This window comes from Parasteatoda tepidariorum, chromosome 6, assembly GCF_982258835.1.
Source record: "Parasteatoda tepidariorum strain Cologne lab strain chromosome 6, Ptep-v5.0, whole genome shotgun sequence".
In the NCBI taxonomy this organism is placed as follows: Eukaryota; Metazoa; Arthropoda; class Arachnida; order Araneae; family Theridiidae; genus Parasteatoda; species Parasteatoda tepidariorum.
The window spans coordinates 52040801-52067778 of record NC_141760.1 but is presented as its reverse complement, the minus strand read 5'-3'; the positions used below and the strand labels follow the sequence as shown (position 1 = coordinate 52067778).

Below are 26978 nucleotides of genomic sequence, written 5' to 3'. Positions count from 1 at the left end.
TATTAGTTTCATGAAGTCTGACAAAGGGTTTAAAAATATAGACTAGGTTTACTAAGCTTAAAGATTTGTAAGAAAAAAGAAAGGAAATCTAATTATCAAACTTACAAGTAAGCATAATAAAACCAGATGTATAGGAAAATAAAAAGTGTTAAAATTTCATAAGATTGGAATTATATATTTGAATTTCTGTAAATGTTGTTAATCATAGTACTTCCTTCAGTGTACTTTATTTTGTGGCTGTGGTACCTGGTACGCTTTTTAGCTACGAGGATTGAATGGAAATGGCAGAAGAGGAATACCATTTACCTGAAAAGGAAAATTAATTTCATCCAGTTAATTTAAATCACGAAAAAAACAATTTCTAATATTTTAAAACCTGCATTATTATTGTAAATATGACTTTCTTAATAATTCATATATTTTTTCTTTTAGGCTCCAATACTTCCAAGCTTCAACAGGTAGACAGAAACAGTATTCAAAATAATTTTGTTGGTTTGTAAAAAACTGAAATTTTAGTTTTAAATAAAAGTAATTTGAAATTCAGGTGGATGATTATTTAAATTTGCAGTTTTACTGATAGCTTTGAAAATTGAAGTACCTTAGACTCAGTGGCGTAGCGAGCTTAACTCGCGCCCGGGGCACAATACCCTTTTAGCGCCCCCCCCCCATTTGAAAACCATATAATATTATATGTAAAATATACTCGCAAATTAATAAATAAATAACGTAAAATAAATAAAGTCATAGATTCAAGCTAGGCTTTAAATAGAGACAAAAAATGTAGTTGAGAGAACAAGACTAGATTTTGAAATGTATATGATCATCTAGAATTAGTTCAAAAGATACTTATAATTTATTTTACATATTTATAGAGAAATATTTTAAAAACACGCAGTTTTAAAACAATAAAAAAGTAAATATTTATTATCTGTAAGGAGATACATATATTTAATAATCATAAGATTATAATACATTAATAAAACTTATTACTATGTCTAAATTTTTCGTGCTTTTGATGAAGCAAATGTATCAATAATATCATCAAAATTGATCATTTAAAATTTTTCTCTTTCCACACTTAAAAATGCTAGGTCACTTAGGCGATCTGTCAAAATTAATTTTAATTTGCTGAATGAACGTTCGCAGCTGGCAATTGATACTGAGATAGTCAGGAGTATTTGAAATTCCGCTCTCAGATTTGGAAAAACATCTTCGAGATTGATTATAAAAGTAAGAAATTCTAATGGAGTTTTAGGTTTAATTTCTTTTCTACTGCGGAGTAACATTTTGCTGTCACATATTTTGATAAAAAGTTCTATTACATTGAAATCTGTATTATAAAATTCATCCAGATTTTCACAATTTTTTTTCAAGGTCGTTATCAACATTATTCTTGTTTAATAAATTTTCAACGTCTAGTAGAAATCCAAATTTGAAATTAAGGTCACTTAATCGTGTACACATTTCTTGTTGGAGACGATCAAGAGTGCTTTTCATAACGCGAGAAATTTCACTTTCTGCGGAAAGACCACCATAGCCAATTCTCCAGGCACGTATTGTTCTATCCATATCCTATTTTTCACAAAGAGACTCAGCTTTTTCTATTGCCTCTTTACAGAGCTTGTCTCAAATTTCGGCTAGTTCAGTTGCTAATGATTCGAGATCATGGAACACTTCTCTGAAATTCATTCTAGGATCTTGTAATCTGAGCTGCACACGATCAATCCTTCTTAAAATTTCATACCAGAAATGAGCTAAAGTTATAAAACTATAGGTTAGTATATTTTGCAACAGAATTGTAGCTTCACTTCTGTTGTCACTTGTAGTGGTAGTGTGCTCTGCTAATTTTTCTATTAGTTCTTATATATTCTCTAAGCCCACAGATGATAACGATAACCGCTTGTATTTTGGCGCTCCATCGCGTTTCAGATGTGTGACCTGCCATCACAGCAGCATAATCGTAACATTGTGATCTGCAGTTATTGAAATTTCATCGTAATTTAATTTCTCTAAAATTGTATTTTCGATCGAGGCTGCATCTTTAGCATGTATTTCAATAAAACTCAAAAAAGATTCTTTGATGGAAACTTTTTTATTGATAAAATCAGCATATGCATACCTAGCAACTTGGGACATTTGTTCTCGATGAGAGATATCAGGAGTTGAATCAAACAAAAGTCCATAATATTTATTTCTTTTGATATCGTTTATTAGTTGATTTCGAACTGTAGATGCCAGAAGATGAATGAATTCATTTTGAATCTGTGGTGACAAATATGAGAACAACAAATTTTTCTGTTGACAAATTTTTTCATACTCTATTCACTTAATAATAGAATCGTCGAGTAGATGTAGTAAGTAATCTTATTTGATTTATTACTTATCAAGAATGTCTTGAGCTTGAAAGGTAGTAACATAATGAAATATACAATATAATTTATGCTGACATTAAACTCATTAATAACATTTAATAACATTTCATTTTTATTCCAAGCAGAGCGCGATGGCAAGGACGTGAATTAAATATTGAAATATATTTAATATGAATATGAATTTAATATAATATTTAATATGAATTAAATATTATGAATAATATTTATGAATTATGTAACATTTATTATATTACACTGGCACTAATTTAAAATATATTTTCCAGAAATTAACTATAATAAAAAAAAAATTATCCAGCAATTTTTTGTTTTGTGGACCATTTGGCGCCCCTTTGTGAGTAGCGCCCGGGGCATGATGCCCCCCCTTGCCCACCCCTCGCTACGCCACTGCGTTAGACTACTATCTTCTAAAAATATGAGTTCCCATGAATAATTTTTCCTAACTGTAGAATTTGGATAAGTGTTATTTCAAAATGTCAATCAATGAAAATTACAGAAGAATTATGCATTTGAAACTTTCATTTATAGCTTAACAAAAGAAGCAATTACTGTCGAGGGTTTAATCTTAAAAACTTCAGGTTGATAAATGAAGATCTCCACTAGTGAAAAAATGTAATGATATGCATTATTCTTCATATAATATCTTTATATTTATTATATTTTTTATAGAGAGAGGTTAAAAAATAATAAACTAGGTGGTCCGTATAACACCCCACGTTTGGGAATTATTATCTTCGTAAGTACTAAAAAAATAGCTTTAGGTTGAGCTACATAAGCCTGAAGTGTGAAATGTCGCATCTTAGGTTGATAAATTAATACTTCTAAAAATACAAAAATATATACTTGAGGTTATGAAATAACACATGGCGTTAATAAAAAATAACCTTTCCAAGGTCAAAAAATACACTTGAGGTTGATTTATAGTTACCTGAATCCTGAAGTGTAAAATGACAAACCGTAGGTTGAAAAATACATACCTCTACGAGCATAAAATTAAATACATGAGGTTGAAAAATAGTTACTTGGGGTTGAACAAAATACACCTGAGGTTGATTTATAGTAACCTGAAGTGTAAAATGACACACCATAGGTTGAAAAATGCATACCTCTACACGCATAAAAATTAGATACCAGAGGTTGAAAAATAATTTCCTGATGTCGAATATAATACACTTCACGTTAGTAAAAATTTACCTCTCCAAGTATTAAAAAATACACCTGAGATATATTTATATTAACCTGAAGTGTAAAATGACGCACCACAGATTGATAAACAAATACCTCTACAAGCATAAAATTATATACTTGAGGTTGAAAAATAATTATCTGAGGTAGAACAAAATGCACCTGAGGTTGATTTATGATAACCTGAAGTGTTGTTGAACAAATGCTTCCAGAAGTGTAAAAAAAATATACTTAAGGTTGATAAGAAATAACCTAAGGTTGAAAGTAAAACATCTTAAAGTACTAAATATCTACCTTTCCACAGATGTATTAAATTACAACCTCTCCTTTATACGTTTAGAATATACTTCGTTTATACCTCATTTATATCTCGATTTTTTTCGTAAGGGATGGATCCGGTTTTCTCCCCAGATGGCGTATTTGAGCGTTGCGATCGCCCATAAAGTCAGCCATTAATTGTATCGTTTCTGCTATCTGTTTAGCCTCAAACAAAGCCTTCTTAATGAATATAGAAAGCTATAAGCTGAAAAAAAGATCTCGTCTCTCTATACATCACTCGCACCCTAGTCAATCTGAACAATCCAAGCATTGGTGTGGATGAGTTAGGAAATTCGTTATTCGAATATGGAAAAATGTGCTCTAAATTTGTATATCGTTTATCAAGTTAAATAGAAATTCTCGCTTTAATATTTGGGAAATAAATTCATTGATTTTAGTTTTTTGCACTAAGATACTTACACTAGTTTTGTTGAAAAGACATTGGCAATCTATGAAGGAAAATACTTCAAAGCAATAAATGGCAAAAAGTGTTTTAAAATAATGTAAAAGCTTAATTTCTGTAAACTGTTTACCATTTACAGATCTTGTTCGTATGGCACAATTATCTTCACTCATTTGGGAACCTTCATTATAAGTCTAAAGACAGAAATTATCCTTGTAAATATTATTTAGAATTTTCTTGTACTCATGATTATGCATTTAAATCTTTGGTGCAAAAGTTTTTTCTGCAAAAAGTGTCTAAATTTACAGTCTCAGAAAATCTCTTCATAATGTTTATGTGAAAAGTTTGTTACTTATGAAATATGCTATTTGAGCAATATTTGTCTTGTTTGAGCAGTGTTTAGACTAACATAAAAATTTATTTTGTTAGCCTGTTAAGCAACTAACAATAGTAATAGGTTAGGATGATTAAATTTTTATGAGGCATATTATCTAAATTTTTTGTCCAAACTAATTTGAAAATTATGTATCTCTGAGCATATATACAAAATATTTGTTGAAAAATCTAAGTTTCAATCTATAGCGTGTAATTTAATTTTTGCCTTAAGTCACTATCATTAAGCATTCCTTACATTATTAGTTTCTTAAGGTTACTTTTTATGTTAATCTTAGTCATATGATAGCCAAAACATATAGTTACAGCCTTAAAATTTGTTTTGAATGCTAGACTAAATAATCTAAGCAAGTTTTACCATTTACCAAGAATAAAATATAGATTATTGTAAAGCATTTTAAATGATACTCCAGTTATGATTTTTAAGTATAATAATTTAAATATTTCTGTTGCCTTTTCTTTATTCTCTGCTTAACAAAATTAGTTTCAAGATCAATTTCTAGCCTTAGTTTCTATACTTGTTATTCAGAAAATCATATTTCTTATAAAATATTTATTAGTTTGTTTTTAAAATTTAATTGTTCTGATAAATTTACAATTTGAAGCATAAGTAATTATTACATTTCTGTGACATTATTTTCAACTTTAATTGGTTACAACAATTTTATTTAAAGGCACACCTTTATACACAAAGGGTTATGAAATGAACTGAGACTAATATTTCTAAGTATTAGTTGACCATTCATGTTGGCGATACAAGAATACTTATTCTTGTATAGCATCTAATAAGAGTTTTTCATAGAAAGTAATCTAACTAACCGGCAGTCGGACTGATACTGGTTGATAACTTGACTCTTGTAATATACATAATAAGAGTTTTTTACAAAGAAATAGTGTGACTGAATACAGTGTGAAGCCTCATTCTTGTAGCATATGCAATAACAGTTTTTCCCATAGAAGTGACACAACTAAACACTCTCATGTTCAAATGGGTGAGAAACCTTTTTCCTGTAATATATGTAATAGAAGTTTTTCACAAAGAGGTAATCTGATAAGACACAGTCATGTTCATACGTATGAGAAACCTTATTCTTGTAGTATATGTAACAAGAGTTTTATACAAAGAAGTGATCTGACTATACACAATCGTGTTCACACTGGTGAGAAACCTTTTTCCTGTAGCATATGTGATAAGAGTTTTTCAAAAAGAGGTCATCTGACTAGACACAGTCATATTCATACAAATGAGAAACCTTATTCTTGTAGTATATGTAACAAGAGTTTTATACGAAGAAGTCAATTGACTAAACACAATCGTGTTCACACTGGTGATAAACCTTTTTCCTGTAATATATGTAATAAAAGTTTTCCACAGAGAAGATATCTGACTAATCACAGTTATGTTCATACTGGTGAGAAACCTTTTTTCTGTATTATATGTACCCAAAGTTTTTCAAGCCGATTTTATCTGACTGAACACAGTCGTGTTCACACTGGTGAGAAACCTTTTTCCTGTAGTATATGTAATAAGAGTTTTTCACTAAGAAATACTCTAACTATGCACAATCGTGTTCACACTGGTGAGAAATGTTTTTCCTGTAATATATGTAATAAGAGTTTTTCAAAATTAAGTGATTTGACTAAACACAGTTATTTTCATACTGGTGAGAAACCTTATTCTTGTAGTATATGCAACAAGAGTTTTTTACAAAGACGACAATTGACTAAACACAGTCGTGTTCACACTGGTGAGAAACCTTTTTCCTGTAGTGTATGTTATAAGAGTTTTTCACAAAGAAGTAGTCTGACTAGACACAGTCATGTTCATACTGGTTTGAAGCCTCATCTATGTAATATATGTCATAAGAATTTTTCAGAAAGAAATCATCTGACTCAGCATTATCGTGTTCATACTGGGGAGAAACCTTATTCTTGTAGTATATGTAATAAGAGTTTTTCACATCGAAGTTCTCTGACTAAACACTGTTATGTTCATACCAATGAGAAACCTTATTCTTGTAGTATATGTAATAAGAATTTTTCACGTCGGAGTCTTCTGAATAAACACAATATCGTTCACACTGGTGAGAAACCTTTTTCCTGCAGTATATGTAATAAGAGTTTTTCATTAAAAAATACTCTAACTATACACAATCGTGTTCACACTGGTGAGAAACCTTATTCTTGTAGTATATGTAATAAGAGTTTTTCACATAGAATTTGTCTGACTAAGCATTTTCGTGTTCATACTAGTGAGAAACCTGAATCTTGTAGTTAACTCTTAAAGTTTATCTCTGTAAAGGAATTTTATGCTCACTTTTCTGTTCATACTACTGACTAACTTTATTTTTTGTAAGTTTATTCACATAATGTTTAAATGCTAGTATAACCTGTTTATAAGTATAATATAATGTTCATAAGAATTGTATAACCTGATAAATAAACCTGTTCATGAAGTTTCATAGATAACTATTTTAACTGTTTGCGAATTTGTCCAGAGCAACTACTACTAATTAAAAGTAAGGTACCAATTTTTTAAATTTGTAATTCAGTTGGACAGAGCTGGTATTCAATATCATGGGGCTTAGAAATGTGAGAAATAGTGATTTTACTGACTATCGTCTGAATGTTAGCCTTTCTGGCTTCTGAATCGTTAACTCCTTTTTGTTTGGAAGCAAACCATTGTATTCTTTTCATGCTTAATGCCTGCATATTTCACTATTAAAATATATTGTTTCTGATTCAAATTAAGGGTTGCAATTTGAAAAATATGGTCCCAATTTGACGTTAAATAGTCAGGATCATCAATTTTAATTTCACTTTTTGCCTATTTAGCTATACCTTAAAAACTTAAAAGCAAATGGATTGTATGTCATGATACTTCACAGGAAGACAAAAGCTCTCGAGATCTAGCAAAGTACTTATCATGACAAAAGTGAAATTGACATAAAAGGACTTTAGACTGTTTTTCTGACTAAACTATTGGGACCATTTTTTGTTTATGTCCTCGAAAAGAACTGTTATTACAATTAATATTTCACTTGAGTTTTCTCAAAATTGTCAGGGAACTGCATGGACAAGTGGAACTTAAGGCATGGCTTTTCATTTTAAGAGATCCAATAATTTAATTATCAGATGAGAAACTTACACTGAATGCATTAATTATAAACAATATTTCAGAGGAAATTTGACGGAAATTTTTTTAAATTCATGTTGGCCACTCTTGCCCCCCCCCTGTTCTCAGCATCCCCCCTTTTCTCCTACTTATTATGACAATCATATAATATCAATTTAAGAAAACATTTTGAATCCGGTTAATGATATATCTTTAGGTAGGTCTTTCAAGACAAACTGATAAAATTTAAAAAATTATTTGTTAGTTTCAAATCTAAAAATTTTCTACACGTGTTACGAAAAATGAATAAAATTATAGGTTTTTTTATAGGCACATATGCTATGTCTTAAAAAATTACTTCAGTAAATACAGGGTCCTAAAAATATAGCTATATTTTAAAAAAGATCCATTTTTTAATAGTCTGCTTACTGAATCTTCTGATCAGAATGAGAGGAAAATCTATGTATTCATATTGTCATGTAATCATATATGACAAAACAATCATGATGCAAGACTATTTTTTTTAATATTCCAAAGCAATATAAGAAAAAATCATGAAACTTTTTTTCCTAAAATTTTTTTTTTAATGGCTTGTTTTGACAATGAATTTTATTTTCTTCGGATTTTAAAGTGAAAAATAAAATAAAAAAAAGAGGCAAAAAAAAAAAAAAAAATTTATGTAGTTTTACTTGTAGTGTTTTCTCATCTTGTTTCAGTTTTATTTCTCTGGATTTAAATTGAAATTGTTATGTTTGAAACGGAAAATAAAATTATTCAATTGATAAATAAACAGAAATGATAAATTTTAATACTGATGATCAGATTAATATTTTATTCTCTATCAACAGTATTCTATTAAAATTTTAAAAAATTATTACATTAAATTCAGAAAAATTATTCATGAAAATTTTTAAAAAAAAGTTAATTAGCACAAAATAATGATTTTGATTATCTTCTAAGATTTTGATTAAAAAAACTACGGCGAAAACCTTTTTTTCTCCAAGTGTTACGGAAACAAATTACCACATTCTTAAAAATATGTTTTTTGTCCAATTAAAACTGTTTTTATTACAGAGAATAATAAAATCTTATGGAAACTTTTAATGAAACTTTTCTTTAAGAATATTTTTTTGACATTTTTGTTGTTCAAAATCTAAACTGTAGTTAATTTTTTGTATTATGATAAAAATTATCATGATTATATAAATTATTGTTGGTGTATAAAGGTTTTTTTATATGGTTCATTTTAAATAAGAGAAAGAAAGAAATTGTGTAACGAATTTGGTGTTTCAGCTCTGTTCTATATAATGTGGTTATTATAAAAGTAAAGAATAAAATGGTAAATTTAAAAAATCAGTAAAGTTTCAGAGTTCATACAATGCATTCTCAATCATATTATTTTCATGCTTTTAGAATTAACAGTTCATCGGTCATTTTTATATATTTATTGTTTTTAAGTATTTGAACTACAATGAAAGCAAAAGACTTGAAATTAATTTTAATCAAATAAAGATAATGCTGATTAAGAATAGATATTAGAATGTCCCTCTTAAAAGCACAAAGAATCCTCGTAAATACAGAAACAAATTTTTTATTTCAAAGAATTTTATTTATTATTCTTCATTAACTGAAAAACCATGATTTATTCAAAATGAAATAATTTATGACTTATTTTAAATGAAACAATGTTAATAGTTTTTTTTTTATTTAATTAAAAAAGTTTTTTTTTATTGAACCAAATGGGATTTTTTTTAAATAAAAATAAAAGTTTCATTTCCTGTTTGAATAGAAGCTTGCATTTCATTCTTGAATAAAAGCAAAGTTGTTTAAAAAAATTCGAAAACTCGCTTTACAATTTAAAAAAAAAATGTTATATTCATAATTATAAACTAATAAAAAAATTTATACACAAACAATAAACGGTAAAATCAGGAACTAAGGCACTATATAAATTAACTTGATATGCGAACATAATAGAAACAATTATTATTCGAACAATTATAAAAAAAAACAATTCTAACAGTTAATAAATACACAGTTGCAAAAGTATTAAATGATTTAATGAAAATATTAGCTTACCTCCTTCGAAACCTATTTTATGTTTTCCAGTTATTCGAAGAAAAACTTTATTGAGAATGAGAATTATTTATAGTACGATTTATATTAAAAAGTTTAAATTATTTTTATGTTGTAAATAATTTATCAAACTGATGAAGAAAAAAAATCTTCATTAAAGCAATTAAACAAAATATCAAGCTTTAAGTTAAAATAGATAATTTAAATAATACAATTAAAAGAGCCAAAAAAAAAAAAAAAATGGAAATTTAACGGAACGTTTATGAATATTTTTCTAAGAGAATGTCTCATCACAAAATGGCCAGAGAAAATGTCAACCAGATTTTCCCCAGTTCAGATCCCTTAGCTTAAAACATCTGTTTTCTTAGAAAATTTAGATAATTGCTTTCTTGAAACAATTTATTATCAAGAGAGATATCCAAATAAAACATGGTTCTGTCCATATCTGACATTTTAAAAAGAGAACAAAGGAGCCCAGGGCCATAAAAATGATAAAGGCTATTTAAGAGGGAAAGACTTTTTCCCAAAGTGTAAAATGAGGTGACTGTTTATGAGGAATTTAACTAAGGATATTCTTTGCGGGAGGCCAAGGGGTCGAAAATCAAGGGAGACTTTGGAACAAATTTTTATCAGTGAAGAGTGCATTTTATTACTTTTTCCAGGGAAGGCTGAAGGAGAAGAATTTTTTTTAGTTTTCTAAACATTTGATTTGTTTTAGTGCGTTTTTTGGGGTGTATTTTGTTTTTAAAAATGTTTCTTTCTTTTAACTATATAGAAAGTTATCATATGTAAAATAAAAAGTGTTCGCTTTGTGAAAATAAAGTTTTAAAAGTTGGAAAAAAGTTTTTTTTTCTTCTAAAAATAATAATTTAACTTCATTTTTATGAATGTCTAAATATCAGAAGGAGTGAGCACGTAATTAACTCCTCAATTAAATTTCTGAGGAAAATAAGGCTTTTAATTTTGAAAATATGCAAAAGCAGAAAAAAAAATTTTTTTTTCTTTCCAAAATTACCAATTTAACTTGACTTTATTTTCGCAAATGCCTAACTTTCAGAAGGAGCGAAGCACATTATTCACTCCCTCAATGAAATTTAAGATGAAAATAAGGTTTACAACATCAAAAATAACTTCAAAGTTGATTTAATGTTACAGAATGTCTAAATTTCAGAAGAGGCGAAGCACATTATTTACTCCTTTACTTCAATTTTAGAGGAAAATAAAGTTTTCAACTTGGAAAATCGCTTCAAAGTTGGAAAAAAAAAAGATTTTTTTTTCTCTCTATTTCAAATTTTACTTGATTCTATTTTAGTGAATGTCTAAATTTTAGAAGGGATGAAACACATTATTCGTCCCTCAATTAAATTTCAGAAGAAAATAAGATTTTCAATTTGAAAAATAACTTTAAAGTTGAAAAAATTTTTTTTTTCTTTTTAAAATAACTTTTTTTTTTTTAATTTGACTTTGTCTTCGCGGATGCCTAAATTTCAAAAGGGGGGTGAAGCATATTATTCGCCCCCTCTATTCAATTTCAGAATAAAACATGGTTTTCAATTTCAAAAATAACTTCATTTTAACTTGATTTTATTTTCGCGAATGTCTGAATTTCAGAAGGGGCGAAGTTCATTATTCGCCCCCTTAATTAAATTTCCGAAGAAAATTAGGTGATTGGTTTTAAAAATATCTTCGAAGTTAAGAATTTTTTTTTTCTTCTCTAAAATAACTTTTTATTTTTAATTTAACGTTATTTTCACGAGTGCCTAAATTCCAGACGGAGAGAAGCACATTATTTGCCCCCTCAATTATTAAAGTAAAATCAAGTTTCCGATTTCGGAAATAACTTCAAGGTAGGAAAAAAACCTTTTTTTTATCTGAAATTACAACTTTAACTTGACTTCATTTTCCTAAATGTTTAAATTTCTGAAAGAACGAAGCACATTATTCGCTCCCTCAATTAAATTTTAGAAGAAAATATGGTTTTCTAATTCAAAAATAATTTCAAAGTTGAAAAAAAAGTTTTTTTCTTTCTAAAATTGCAATTCAAGTTGACTTTATTTTAATGAATGTCTAAATTTCAAAAGGGGCGAAGCACATTATTTGCATCCTTACTTTAATTTCAGAGGAAAATTAAGTTTTCTACTTGAAAAATCGATTCAAAGTTGGAAATTTTTTTTCCTTCTCTATATCTAATTTTTGTCAAGTTAACTTGATTTTATTTTTGTGAATTTCTAAATTTCAGAAGAGGCGAAACACATAATTTGAATTTCAATTAAGTTTCAGAGAAAAATAAAGTTTTATTTTTGAAATCCTCTTGAATTTTGGAATCCTTTTGAATTCCTTCTTTTAAACTTGTCTTGACTTAATGGGATGTCTTAATTTCAGAAGGTGTGAAGTGCATTATTCGCCCTCTCAATTACTTCAAGACTAAAATAATGTTTAAATTTGAGGAGGAGCGAAACATATTATTTCGTCCTCTCACTTAAATTTCAGAGGGGGCGACTGCCCCCCCCCCAGTTGGCAAGCCACTGCCTTCGAAAAATTATATCTCAGATACCAAGTAGCATTTCCTAAATCATAAAACACAGATCGCAATTCTAGGAACCCATATTCCAAATTTTAATTCTTTAAATTCATTTCCTTATTCTCAAGTTCATCCTCAGATTCAAAGTCAAATTTTTAATAAAACCGATCCAAAACTCCAGTTCCCAAATCTCAATTTTGAAATCCCATTTAAAAATCTAAATCTTCAAATCTTAGCTCGCAAAAGCTAAATCTTAAATTCAAATTTTTCTAAAAAAATTCCAATTTTTTATTATCAAAATCCAATTTCACAAAATCCAATTCCCAAGTACTAACTCTCATCTACGAAACAAAATTTCGTCCTGGAATTAATAACGCAGTTCATTTTTATGAGAAAAATTATTTTAGAGTTTTTAGAAATATGTTTCATAGTAATGCCATTTGATGAAAACGACGCCGATGTTTTAATTTTTCCCAACGCTTTTTTATTTTGGTTTGTTTATAATTTATTTTTAAATATCAGCAGGACTCTCGTAATATATTTTTTGTCACATTGTTCTCAACATAATTTTTTGAAAATAATTTTCAAAATCAAGATCGAAACTTACTAAATTTTACTAGAGAAAGAGATGCCATGGATGGGTAAAGAACTCAGCTTATCGCCGTTTTCAGTTTTTATCGATGGACCATTTTCATTTTGATCTGAAGAAAGTTTCAAACTGAAGTTAAAGTTATTAATTTATAATATTATCTATTTGAAAACTAGATTTTTTTTAAATAGAATCCTTTGAGAAGCAGAAATAAGTAACCGGAAGCGTTCGTATTGATTATTCAAAAGTAAAGTTTCAATCAAAATTATTAAGATTACTAGTATAGTATTCCATTGTTAAACCTGTGGTTAAAGGAATTCTTTTTCTTTCCCCCCTCTTTAGGCTAAATCTGCTCAAGATTTTCTCGAAGCGTGAAACAAAAATCAAAGCATTTAATCTATAATGTCTGATCCTGTTGTTTATATTACACGAATTGAGTCAATTAGTTCTGCTCATAGATTACACAGGTTTATGATTAATTATTTTATTAAAATATGCATTTTTTACCGTGTTTTTTTGGGGGCCGAAAGTTTTAAGGTCTTTAATTTCTAGTCAGTACACTTGTTGGAATTATTTTTATTCATTTAAATTTTACTCCAGCTGTGTGCGTAGTTGTTAAAAAAAAGACTGGAAATTTCTTTAGTGAAGCTTTTAACTGTATAGATTCTCTAACAATAATTTCACGAGTAATTTTTGCAATTTAAATATATTGTCACCTAATTTTAAAGAGTTATGACGCTTAAAACATTTTAAATATTCTATGTTCATTATTTTATTTTTGATACTTATGACTTTTATTCTAACAAAATATATTGTTAGTTTGATGATATATATTGTTGGTTTTAATAACACTTAACAATCCAGGCTTGTGAGCCATTGATCATTGCAAATTAAGTCTGGAAGGGGCACTGCTAGGGTGAATGTGCGACTTAGCTTAACTTCAATGGTATTTACTTCTAAAACACTTGTTTTAAGCGTGTTTGAAACATTTAAGGAAAAAAATATGTGTGAAGCGTAAATTTTTTAAAATTTCCTATGTTTTTTAATATTTTAAATTAATTGAAAATGCAGAGCTTTTCCTAGGAATAAATAATGCAGGGTGCTTCTTCACAGAAAAGCGAATTTTGAGTTTTGAAGGGACACTCACTTACTAATATTAAAATTTATTGAAATGTGAATCAATTTTATTAATTTTAATTTGATCTTCAGTTTTTTGATTACCTTCTTATATTATTTTATGTGTATATTTCATAAAGTACCTAATTCTCACCCATTATCAAAATAACAAAAAAATTTGAAGTTTTGAAAAATAGTTTTTTTTCTTCAAATGGCAGGCACTGAATTTGAATATTTGCCTATGAAGATGCCGGAATTGTTACTCATTTAGTGTTACCCAGTGGGCACCTGTGAACCAAAGTCACGGAGGTGAGCAACATTGCCCACGCCACACTGCCACAAACCTGTTTATAGGGTGGGCCACATTCACACACATAACAGAGGGCAGCACAAAAGGACGATTAACATCCATGCCCAGACCGGGATTCGAACCCCCAGCCGATGGCTTCCAATAGCCAAATAAATAAATAAACTAAAAAAAAAAAGGATTTATTTATAAGCAACTTGAAATCCTTTTTTATATTTTAAATTAAAATTATAAGAAAATAAATATTTTAATGTGCATTTTTAAATAAAACATATTTATTAAGAAATAATGGTAAAATTTAAAATCACTAAAAAACTTAATAATATACCCCCTAAATAAAGGATATGAATTTCTCTGGGATCTAATACCATGCAAAATTTAACTATATAACTAGTTAACATAAAAAGAAATCTTACATAAGTGAAGGAATGAAATTAAGAAATAAAGTTAAATAATTTTCAATAACTAAATAAACAAGAAAGGGACTTTTCATTGCAACAGAAAAGCAAACTTTTCATCAAAAAAATAAAATAAAACGGCAATGTTTTTAAAGGATGACAACTTATTTTTATAAAGAGGGCATATTTATAACAACCAAAGGGCATGTAAGGCGTGTCACCCTTCTAAAGTGCTTAAGATGAACAACAGAATCAATCTTATTTTTTGTCCAGTAACAGTCCAATAATAGTCTTACCAGTGGTTTTCTGCCTTTACCTAAAAAATAAAAAATCTTAAAGTTTTTTGTTATTTCTTTTACTTTTCAACTATAAACTTCAATTATATAAACTATAAATAAATTATAACTTTCAATATTTATGTAATTTTCTGATCTACTTTTTTTTATTTTATCGAATGATATGGTAATTAAAAAACAAAATTCAGAAAGCTATGAAGTATAATGATATCAAATAGTCATGACAAATGCCCACTTTTTGGCAAATATTGAGGACCCATGCTTCAAAAAGACTCTTTAACTATAGAAGAACAATAGCGTTGGCTGAACCCTGAATTAGTGACCAAAATTATAAATTACTAGACGAATCTAGCCCCATTCTTTCCCTATATGTTTGATGAAATCGATAGGATTGCTGAGCAAAAAGGAAACAACAGCAATACCCACTGCTGAAACATTAAACATTTAACTTATGAAGAATTAGAAAAACTAAAATATACTGACATTTTCCCATTATTTTAGTGGTTATGCCTATCAAAAGATATTGATGAAATTGTCCTTGTTATTACTAAACTGTTACATGCAGTTGCATTATTAGAACAAATGTTCTCAATGTTTGGTACACAGTAAAATAAGGAACTGTTTAGATGTTGCTAGGGCTACAAAGTTTGAAACAGTATTCCATCTAAATAAATAATTTCCTTTTATATTAATAAAATAAATATGTTTTAAAATAAAGTTCTTTCATAGTTAAAAAAAAAATTTAAAAAAAGCCTGTAATTTTAACTGTTAAATTTTAAATAAAATCTATTGACTAGTTTCAGTAGAATTCTAGGATGTTGCATTTTTAAATTGTAGGCCAACATTTAAGCCAATATTTCAAGAGAAAGCAACCAAATTTGTTTCAATAAAAGTATGCCTATCCAAAAGAAATAGGTTATTGGGTTCATAAATTGCTTAATGTATTTTAAGCAGATCTTCCATTCACTTAAAATAGCATTTTAATATGGAATGAACTTTCAATGATTAAAAATTATTTGACATAATTGTTTTCATTTTATTTTGTTGATTGTGCATTATTAAAAAATAATGTCACTAATTCATTACATTGAATGATGTATATCTGCTAGTAATTGTATAAAGTTGTCTGTTTGAAAATAGACAAGTACTAAATTTTGGAGTAACAATATATGCTTAAAATTAATTATTGTTATTTTATATCCAGAGTTGAGATTAATTTTTGTTATTTAATATCTAGAGCTGAAATTAATTTTTTAAATTTTATATCTAGCATTTCAACCCTATAGCAACATTTAAAGTGCTTGTAAAATATCAATTATGTTTCCAAATTTTTTAAGAATTTCATGAGTACTTTTGAAATTTTGGCGATTGAAAATTTTTTTCATCATAGTCTAAATAAGTAAGATGAAGTTTTTATTTTGTTATTGTTTATAATACTTGTTATTATTTTATTTTGTTTGTTTATATACTTGTTATTTAAAAACAATAATTAATCATATTTTTCTTTTAACTATATGATCTTAATATACATGAATTAAGAAAGATATCTTGTTTTATAGCAAAGATTTAAGTTCTGAGGGAAACAAATCCTTGTTTGGAAAATGCAACAATCCTAATGGACATGGACATAATTATAAAGGTAAAATTTTAATAGTTAAGTGTTAAAATTGAAAATTAGGACTATTAACCAATTTCTTTAAAATTTTAAAAGATAAAATGTTTCAAAAATTTTTATTTTTAGTTGAAGTCACAGTGAAAGGAAAGGTAAGTACATAAATTGAAATCTTAATGATGATGTATATTTTAAACTTATTATGAAATAAAATGTTAGAAATAAATGTAACTTTTATTAAATTTTTTTTGTAGTTTCATTATAATTTTGTCTAATATCGATTAGTATCTAATTATATTTTTAACAATTCCTTATAGTATATCACATTTCAATTTTATACTTTAAATTGAAGTTGATTTTGTGATAATTGATATGATTAGTTTTGCTGCTCATTAACTTCCAAATAAACTTTTTTTTTGTGCTGTTTAAAAATAAAGAAAAACATAAATAATGTTATGCAATCAGATTTATCGTTGTTTCAATCCTAATATAATTCTGCCCCTTTTACAGTGATCAGACACAAAATAAATGCTGTGCTTTAACATTAATGAAGGTGTTTCATCATAGTACCAAAATTATCCTATGACTTTCATTAAATTTGTCATTATGTATGGTTTTTATTTATAGTTTCAACTTTATTTACTCAATTCTTGTTCTAAATATTTATGATTTTTGTTACATGACTTATGCTTTTTTAATAATTTTTACTTTTATCTAAACTAATTTTTGTCTAACTTTATTTTTGTCTTATATGAATGTTAGTTTTCCTTCATCCTTCACTTTTTTGTCATTTTAGTTTGCAAAATTAATATTCTTATTGATAAAATTATTATGAAGATTTAACAGTACATTGCTTCCTTTATGACATGTTTAAAAACCTATCAGATTATTATGAGGGGTTTTCATTCTTTTCTTTTTGTTTAATTTAAGAAAATTCTTCTCTAAATGGCATTGTTTTTGAAACAATTGTTCTTAATTGATGGAATTTTTTAAAAGCTTCTCAGAACATAGTTATGAAATAATTTATGTAAATTTTTTGTTGCAATATATATATAAAACCACTTACCATAATTTGCGCACCTAATCTATGACAAATAATGACCAATAAAAGAAAATTTAAAAATTGTAAAATTGAAAATTTTTTTCACGTGATATTGAATGCAAAACTTTTAATACTTTTTCATAAATAGTGTTAAATTTTGTTTGAACCAAGATTTAAGCATTACATCTAATTAATATTTTGTGACAAATGAGTGATTCAGAATACAATATAGATAATTTATGAATAGATTTTTTATTAATATGTTAAAATAGGTGGATTGCTTTTACTATATCACTAATACATTTGTCTGAATGGTTTTTCTATTAATACTCTTGAATTAAATTTTAGAAAAAAAATATCTTCATAATTTTTCATACATAAAAATAAATGTTTTGTAGCATTTATTAAAAGTTAATTAAAAAGTAATAGGTAAAGCACATGTTCATCTGAAATTTAATATGTAAATAGCAAGTGGCAATATGCAAATTTGCAAGATAAATTATCAAGTCCATAGTCATACAAAATAGAACTTTAAATTTGTTAAAATTAAAAAAATAAAGAAAAAACTTAATTTAAAGTGATTTATATCCTCAAAACTAAAAAGATGGTAAGTGTCATTTCTATCTAAATTAAATTAAAATTAAGGAAAAAAAATTTCAGCTGCAACTAGAAATAGGAATTCATACTAAATTTTTTTCACTATGCAAAATATGTTGCACAAATTTTTAATTAAATTTTAAATATATATTTATAAAATTGTTTTGGACTCAGTAAATACCTGATATATATATAATAGTAGCAAATACCTGATATATATATAATAGCAGCAAATTACTTATATCTATATTTTTTTACAAATTTTTAGAACTATTTTATAAATAAATAAAAGATCTATTTTATAAAGCGGCAAGAGCTATTGTTCTTGGTACTACTTAAAGATGATATTTTATTATAGTTTACTGGAAAAAATTTTAATCTTTTTTTTGCATGAAAAAAAAAATGTTGAATCATTTATCTTTCACAATTAAAAAGATGAATGGAGGAAGAAAAAAAACTTAGATGAAAACTACTAATAGTGAATATTAATCTCTGTTAAGTCTCATTGATGAATTATGTAACTGGTATGAATTCACTTTTCCATGATTGATCTAATTATAAAAATTTTTTAAAATATGTATGCTATTAGTCAATATTAATTTCTATCAATGAACTTTCACATATGCACAATGTTAACTGATTCAATTATGCTTGAATTTTAACTATTTCTTTACTCTTTGCTGTTTTTTTCTTCCCTTCCTTAAACTTTGTTTTCTTTCATCATTCATAATTTAACAAACAAAGGCTTTTCACATTTTATTATTTGTGTTAAGCAGCAGTGACAGGTGGCATAACAAGTTTATTCTGAATGCAATTTTATTTCTAAAACTCAAAAATTTTTTTTTTTAATCATCTGATATTTTAAGGATTTAAAAAATTTTGCCTTTTTGTTGTTTAAATTACAAAAGATCTTTTTGCTTTATTTATTATGCATTTAGTTCTATTAAATGTATTTCAGAACAAAGTGTCTGAATTCTGAAAATTTCTAGAAGCCACTGTGGTCCTTGTATTCTTTTGAACAAAGCAAGGAATTGTAAAAAATAAATTTCTAAAATGCCTCTTTGCATACCTGATTATCTTCTCCTCCATACTATCTTACTTAGTAAAAATAACAAACTTTGGAGCTGGGCATTTTTTAAAATTGGCATGGTTGGTAGAGAAAATAAAAATTCAAAATGTTATAAGCTTTCACTCTGTTAGAGAGATCTTCTGAAATCTGGGGTGTCCGCAAAAACTATTGCTTTAGAGCTGTTAAAAGTATAGCTAGTGGCAGTAGTTTTGTGTATTTTTTTAATAAATAGTATATGTCCTTGGATTAATCAGTTTTCACTTTGGACAATAATATTTGTCTAAAAATCTGTAATGAGTTTTTATTTATGCGGAAGAAGGGGTAGGTAGTAGAACTCCTTTCCATCTGGCTTTCTTGTTATACATCCTATTCTTACACCAGAGACAGAGTAGTAGGGAGTCTACTGTATATTTCTCTATGTGAAATTATTCAAAAGTATGATGTAATTCTACATAAAATTGTAATCTAGGATAACTTGTTTTTTTGTTGCTCTACATCATTCATATAAATTTTATAAGTTTAACTTGTTTTTTTTTTTTTTTTAAATTTCCTTTTGATGAAAAAAAAAATTTAATAATGCATTTACAAATTGTTTTTCATATGTTTCAAATTCATTTGAAATTATTGCATTTATCTTTCAACATGCCTAATTATGCTTTTCATAGTAACCTCAACTTTTATGACATGAATAATGTAGATCAATCTCTCATTTTTTCTTGTATATGTTGGTAGATCGTCGATATAACAAACACCTATCACCATTTCTGTCCTTGTAATTTTGATTACAATGAATTAAGTTATGTTAAAAACATATGACCACCCAGAAAATTTATGTTTCCCACTCTAAATATGAGTGTTATTAAGTAGTTACAATTACTTTACTAATTTATTTTAATAGAAGATAAAATGTCGCATTTTATAAAAAATTGAACTCCTAAAGAAAAAGTTATTTATTTTTTCCCTTTTCTGTTTTTTTTAAATGTTGATTATTTGCGCAATGGGAAAATTTTATTTTTCTCTTCTCCTAATCAATCTTAATTCGTTAAGTTCTTGCTGTCTTTTTAATCAATATTTGATAGATTAAAATTGTAATAAGACTTAATTTTTATTTATTTATTTATAGGTGGATAAAGTTACTGGCATGGTTATTAATATTGAAGATCTAAAAAACATTATGAAAGTAAATATTTTTTATTTGTTTCAAATTGTTACTTTTCAAGTATTTATTATTTAACTAGTGATTTTATTTTAGTGTAATAAGTCTATTTATGTTTCATAATTATATATTTTATGTTTAAAGTTTGTTAAAAAATTTTCTGTGTTGCTATCTATCAAACTTTATTTTACAGACAGTTCATCCATTTCAATAAGCATCTCAAATTAGGAATATTTTTTCAGAATATTTTTATTGGGAGTATTAGGAATATTCTGATTTCTTTTCCCCTCATGTATAAGTTGTTAGGTAAAAAAGAGGAACACTCGCTTAATCCGATATCGATAGTTATCTGAATCTCAAAGAGATTTTTTTTCTTCAACTTTCCATGGATACCTATTATTTTTTGTAAATATAGTTTTAAAGCATGTGCTTGAATTTATTTACAGTTATGACTTCAAAATTTGAAATAACACTTTTCTACACTGCTTAGATAGAATCTGATACTACAGATATATTTAAATTGCAGATCAGCTAGTTGTCTTTCTTTAAAACTAGACATAGAACTTTCAAGAAGTTGCAACATTTACATTTAAAACTATATATGGCTGATTTTAAAACCAGCATTTCATAAAAGATTGTGATTTTTTGTTTTCTGTTAAAAGTAAGTCTTTTTGAGAATCAGTTCATAGAAAATCTTAGCTTAATTTATTATAAAAAAAATTGGATATGAATTGTCCAATATTTTTCTGTTAATTATATAAATTTTTTATTTTAGTTAATAGATTTTCTTAACATGACTATTTTAAGTTTTGATTTAAGAATCTTTTAATTTTCAGATCTAGTTGAGAAGGTAAACATTTTATCTTCGCTATTACTACTGTCATAATCGCCGCTTTTTTAGTGCAGTATGCAATATTTAAAAAAAAGCATTGAGGAAGGCAAAATACAGTGTGGGGAAATTGGCTATGTGTTTAAAAATTGTATGTTAAAAAATGAGAAATAAATAATAACAGTAGCAACTGAAAGAATAGAATTGAAAAGCTTGAATTTCAGATCAATATATACTTTTAAAAAGTTTTAATTCTAAATAGAATTTGGATTAGTTCTAGTTTCAAAAATGGTCTTAATTTTTTAAATTTTATATAATTTTCTTAAAGAGATGTTCTAACTTGATATGATCTTTCATAGATTTCTAATTATTTAATTTTATATCTATTATACCTTTTTAATAAAACAAACAGCATTAGATTTAGCATTACAAAGAGTTCCTTTTTCTTAAGCTGGGACACCTTAATTATGTTGACAATTTTGTTGACCCAGAAGTTATTTTGAAATCCAAAACATATGCTTTAATATCTTTGACTGCATTTTTTGCTAACTATTCTTTTCCTTGGAATATTCCTTTTATTTTACTTCTTTCAAGCTAAGAAAAACTTAGTTTTTAAACCTGTGAAATTGTGCAAGTAATTATTTGTTTATGGATGCACTTATTCTGTGATAAATTATAAGAAATAGCAGATAGGAGCATTATTGGCGACTCTCTGCTTTCAGATCTTTATAATATCAAGGATATCAATGCTGTTAAAAGCCCCATAATTAAAAATACATCTTAAAGCAGGATTGCACATGTGTGTTAATAGTAATGTTGAACTTTTATATAGCATTATACTGAATCTGATTAATAGGATGAAAAGACACAAAATAACGACATTATTATGCAGTATTAATAATAGGTACATAAAATAAATTAATTTTGCTGACATAATACGATACTTTTAAGCTGAACTTTTAGTTTAAAGAAAATAGATTAATGTGATTAAATATGTTTTTCTTCCTCCAGTGCAAGTAAATTATTATCTATTTTTTATTGTGATAAGAACTGTATTACTTATAAAAATGTACTACAAATAGTAAGTAAAATAATGTTAACAATGCAACGTAAATTCGGATAATCTTTAAATATCATTCCTTATCTACTTAACTACATATATTAAAATTTTTAAAGTGAAATGATAATCATATATTTTACCATAACCTTTTTTTTAGATAGTAACATTGTTTAAAACTTCTTGTGCATTTTTTTTAAAACTCACTCAATAATTTCAATTAAAAAAAAAAATGAATTCCTTTGATACAGTAATTTTTTTATTTACAGATTTATGTAATAGAGCCATTGGATCATAAAAATTTAGATTTGGATGTTCCATATTTTGAGAATGTTGTGAGGTACTTTTTCATTTATTAAATAAGAATATTACAGGGCCTTCACTGAAGTTAGTATTTTAAAATAGTTATTTTAGTAGCCCACAAGCTATATATACACACATATATATACAGTGAATTCGCGATAACTCGAAACTGACAAGACTGCCGAAAAACTTCGACATATCGGAAGCTCGACTTACCGTTAGTTTCGGTTTTGGACTTTCAAAATATTGTCGGATTATTTAATTAATGCTTATTAATTACAAATCTTCTGAATGCTTACAATATTTAACATCATTTTTCTGTCAAGCCATTTACAATAAGACTTTTTGAAGCACTTTATGATACCATGATCCATGGGCTGCAACTTTGCTGTTGTGTGAAACTGCAAGTTTACTGCTTTCAAATTAGGTTGATCACTTTGCGCTGTGCATTTATCATAAAGAGTATCACTTTTCTTTTTTTAGTGAAGAATTTCCGATCCAATTTTCTTACATAGTCTTCAAATAAATCTGATGTCATCCAAAACTTTTTGTAAGACTTGTAATCCAAAGGATACGTTTTTACATTCTTGAAACATCGAGGATTTCGGTATTTTCCGATAACAAGTAAGGGCAATTTCTCTGTCCCAGACGCATTTCCTCCATCTAGGACAGTCAAACGTTCCTTGTTCATTTTACCCCCTGAGCAGTTTTCATCCATAACATAGTCTTATTTGGAAGACATTTAAAAAATAAACCCATTTCATCAATATTGAAAACATCATTTTAACCGTATCCTTAAAGTAAATTTGGTAACGTTTCATTTAACCACTGTTCACATACTTCAAGAGGGTCAGCTTTAGCTTCTCCATGAAGAGTGCGAATGACATTGTGTGTGTGTTGCAAAGGAAGGGGCAAGATATCAGCTCCTAGGTTTTTTTCTTGCTTTAAAAGATCCAAAAAAAATCGAGTTAAAGGGAGTAAAATTCAAGTAATCGAGAATAATTAACATGAAATTGAAGATAAAAGGGTTGGCACCTCATAAAAAAAATCGAGTTATAGTAATATTCGAGTTATCGTACGTGGAGTTATAGCGAATTGACTGTGTATATACTAGTGGGCTGCGCCCCCTGTTCGCTAACCCCCGAAAATTGCATCTCAATCTTATATGGTTTGCTTCGCAAACCGGGCTCGCTTCGCAAACCGGGCTCGCTTCACTCGCTACTGACTTAGGTACATTGCAAAAGCACAAAATTCTAAGAATTCAAATCCTTGCAATATAAAAACTTTTTTTGAAAAAAAAAATTACATCTTTTTAATAAATACTAAGTCATTAAAATAAATTTGAATTCAAATAAATGACATGTAATTGGTTAAACTTATTAGAAATGTGCTATAGTATAAAATGTTAAGATAACATTTTTTAAAACTGATATCTCTTTAAAAAGATAAAAATTTTGGCTATAATTAAGTCTATTAAGAATTGAAATAAGTGAATTGCAATGGAAAAACCTAAACAAATAAATTCTAGTAAAACAAATAAATTCGCGATATAAATAAAAAATCGTCAAATAAATTCGTGAAAAAAAGCGCTTTCGACAAAATACTAAAATAGAGATCTATCGACAAAGACTACTCAGTTCTGTCTAGCTTATGCTCTCTCTGGTTATTTCAGTTTTCGTTTTTAAAAGCGCTATATGTTGAGCCATCTCAGCTAGATTTGGCATGTGACATTTTTAGCAGCAATCATTGATCGATTTTCTAGCGTTGCCATTCGGGGAGTTGTAATGAAGTTTTTTTTGTCGCCGTGTAAGAGAAATATATATATAGATAGTACTCTCAGATATAAATAATAGTCATCCAAATAGTGTTCTCTTATAATAAAAAATATCACACAAAAAGAAGTCTAAGAAAATAGAGAATATACAGTGTTCTGTAAAAACTGCCCTAAATGTGTTTTTTTATAATCTAATCATAAATGAATTTAAAAAAAATATCTATATATTGTGTGATGCAAATTATTATTCAAAATAAAAACGTTATTGAAATCTGACTAATGAAAGTACAAGAAAGCAAATTTAATAAACAACAAGACTTGTTTGATTACATCGAGAAACAGAGGAATTGAAAAATGATTATTCGGAGCTCAAGTTTCTGCCTCCATTCAGGTTCTTAATTTATTTTTTTTTCCAATTAAAAAAAATGAAATTTATTATTTAAATGTAATTTTTTATTTAAGAAATTTGATATATTTTATTTTAAAAAACTGAAACTTCAGTTTAAAATTATTCAAATTTTATAATTATAATTGGAATATCATGAAATATGAATTATAACAATACATATCGTGTTAAGAATTGTATTATAGTAGATGATACATGTGTTTTTCAAGTTTGAATTTTCATATTTGATTATTTTCTTTAGAGAGTCTTAATGCACCAATTCAATCAACAGTCCATGTTGTTTTCTTGCCAGTTATCTACGGTTTTCTCAGATACCAGTATTTACTGTAAGCTTTCTTTTTTCACTTATTATTTTTCCAAACCATTTCCACATGGTTTTCAGAATTCCTATATTTAAAATATATAACACTTGAATTTCGAATTTGAGTAATCACTTTCTAGTGGGCAAGATTCATGACTCTACTATTCCAATCATATTTAAAAATATTAAGAGCAATTTTTTTTTAGAATAGGCGCCTTTTATAAAATTAGCTGTTCTAGCAAAATCGCTTTCTAGCTGGTTTATTTTTGTCACCAGTGGAGGCCCTGACATTGTTATCAAGTGATTTTTGTGTTTAATGATAACTTTGTAATTCTTTTACAGTACAACTGAAAATCTGTGTGTTTTCATATGGAAGCAGTTATCAAAGCATTTACCACCTGGAATGCTTCATTGTGTAAAAATCCATGAAACAGATAAAAATGTTGTAAAATTTTACGGCCAATTCGATTCATGAAGTAACTGTTCTTAATCTCGTTATATTTATATTTTATAAAAAATGTTGATTTAAAACTGGCTTTTATTAAAATTGTATTTCATTTAAATGACTGCTTTATTTATCTTAACTGGTAAATTTATTAAGTATTTGGGGTTTAGCAGTGGGGCATATACAAGGAGACAATGTACCTTTTCTTGTTTTTTGACAACGCCCATTTCATTTGTCTATTTTGCAGTTTTTAATGGATAGTAATTGTTTTTATTTATAGTAAGATTTTTTTATTTTATTTCTGCCTTTTTTAAATGTTTTGTTACTTTTTAAAGTTGATAACGTAAAAAGTTCATCATTTCTTTCTGCTGTTGCAAACATATTTTACACAAAATGCCAAGGTCACGAATGTTTTTTTAAATTTATTATTAAGCATTAAATTATGTCGCAAATTTCTATTAAATTCGAAAAACTTTTCTTTATATCAAGTGAAAAAATTCTAAATCAGATCACATGGTATTTTTTTAAAAAAAATGCTCACAAAATGTTTTACATTTCCACTTTGAAAAATTTACTACTACAACACTGATAAGTTTCTATGATGTATGTTCAAGAGGCAAGCCAGTAAAATTAATACAACTCCGTAGCCTTGAAATTTCGAACCCAATCTAGAATGCAAAGGAACTCCTGGATCAAGTATTGGGAAAAAATTACCTTTGTGGAGAACTTGTGGATGGAACTAACCCACATTTACATTACATGGAGAGGAAAACCTTCCACAGTTAGCCTGACGACAAAGAGATATTTCACATTGTCACTGTTTGATGCAGAATTCGTATCTACTAGCCATCACTGGGATTCGATTCCGGGTCATCTTGACTGCTCTATTCCTTGAACAACCACTGCCCATAAAGGATGTTTTATAAATTTGGGAATGTCCGCGATTCAGCTCTAAGCCGGCTTTGAAAAACACATGGGGGAAAATAGCATTTGTATCATTTATAACTAATTAATTTTAGAATAAATTTTTTTGTATATATGAACCATTTTATTAATAGAAACAAAGAAAATTTTTTAAATTAACCAAATATTTAGCTAAATTTGCTCACAACTGAATAGGTGGTGCATCTCATCAATAGCAAAATATAAAAACTTTTTCTTCTAATAATTTTTTATGTATAAAAAAATTTGGAATTTCAATTTCTGGACTCAATTTAACAAGCAGAGAAATTTTTTTTTTATAACTTAATTCAATTTGAAAGAAATAATGGAATGTGAAT

The 26978-nt window shown here is 27.2% G+C and overlaps 2 protein-coding genes across 4 annotated transcripts; both read left to right on the top strand.

The window, feature by feature from the left end:
- The first annotated feature begins 4517 nt into the window (after positions 1–4517).
- On the top strand, positions 4518–9183 carry LOC107446480 (uncharacterized). Its single transcript, XM_016061151.4, has one exon. It carries the CDS (start codon positions 5678–5680, stop codon positions 6965–6967), a length of 1290 nt encoding a protein of 429 aa, XP_015916637.3. The 5' UTR covers positions 4518–5677; the 3' UTR covers positions 6968–9183.
- A 4035-nt stretch (positions 9184–13218) lies between these two features.
- On the top strand, positions 13219–25816 carry pr (6-pyruvoyl tetrahydrobiopterin synthase purple). 3 transcript variants are annotated; one of them, XM_087165856.1, is made up of 7 exons: positions 13219–13237; positions 13333–13457; positions 16667–16746; positions 16849–16871; positions 20551–20607; positions 22739–22809; positions 25596–25816. In XM_087165856.1, exons 2-7 carry the CDS (start codon positions 13393–13395, stop codon positions 25726–25728), a joined length of 429 nt encoding a protein of 142 aa, XP_087021982.1. In that variant the 5' UTR covers positions 13219–13237; positions 13333–13392; the 3' UTR covers positions 25729–25816. The 3 variants fall into 3 exon arrangements, with proteins under 3 accessions (XP_087021982.1, XP_087021981.1, XP_087021979.1); XM_087165855.1 differs by having other exon boundaries at positions 16819–16871; XM_087165853.1 differs by lacking the exon at positions 13219–13237 and adding an exon at positions 13265–13285 and having other exon boundaries at positions 16819–16871.
- Positions 25817–26978: the final 1162 nt, after the last annotated feature.

Excerpts from the sequence above, each read along its gene's own strand:
- LOC107446480 (XM_016061151.4), top strand. The coding sequence starts at position 5,678 with ATGGGTGAGAAACCTTTTTCCTGTAATATATGTAATAGAAGTTTTTCA.
- pr (XM_087165855.1), top strand. The coding sequence starts at position 13,393 with ATGTCTGATCCTGTTGTTTATATTACACGAATTGAGTCAATTAGTTCT. Across the intron at positions 16,872-20,550 it reads AAGTCACAGTGAAAGGAAAG|GTGGATAAAGTTACTGGCAT; the intron begins GTAAGTACATAA and ends ATTTATTTATAG. Across the intron at positions 22,810-25,595 it reads TATTTTGAGAATGTTGTGAG|TACAACTGAAAATCTGTGTG; the intron begins GTACTTTTTCAT and ends ATTCTTTTACAG.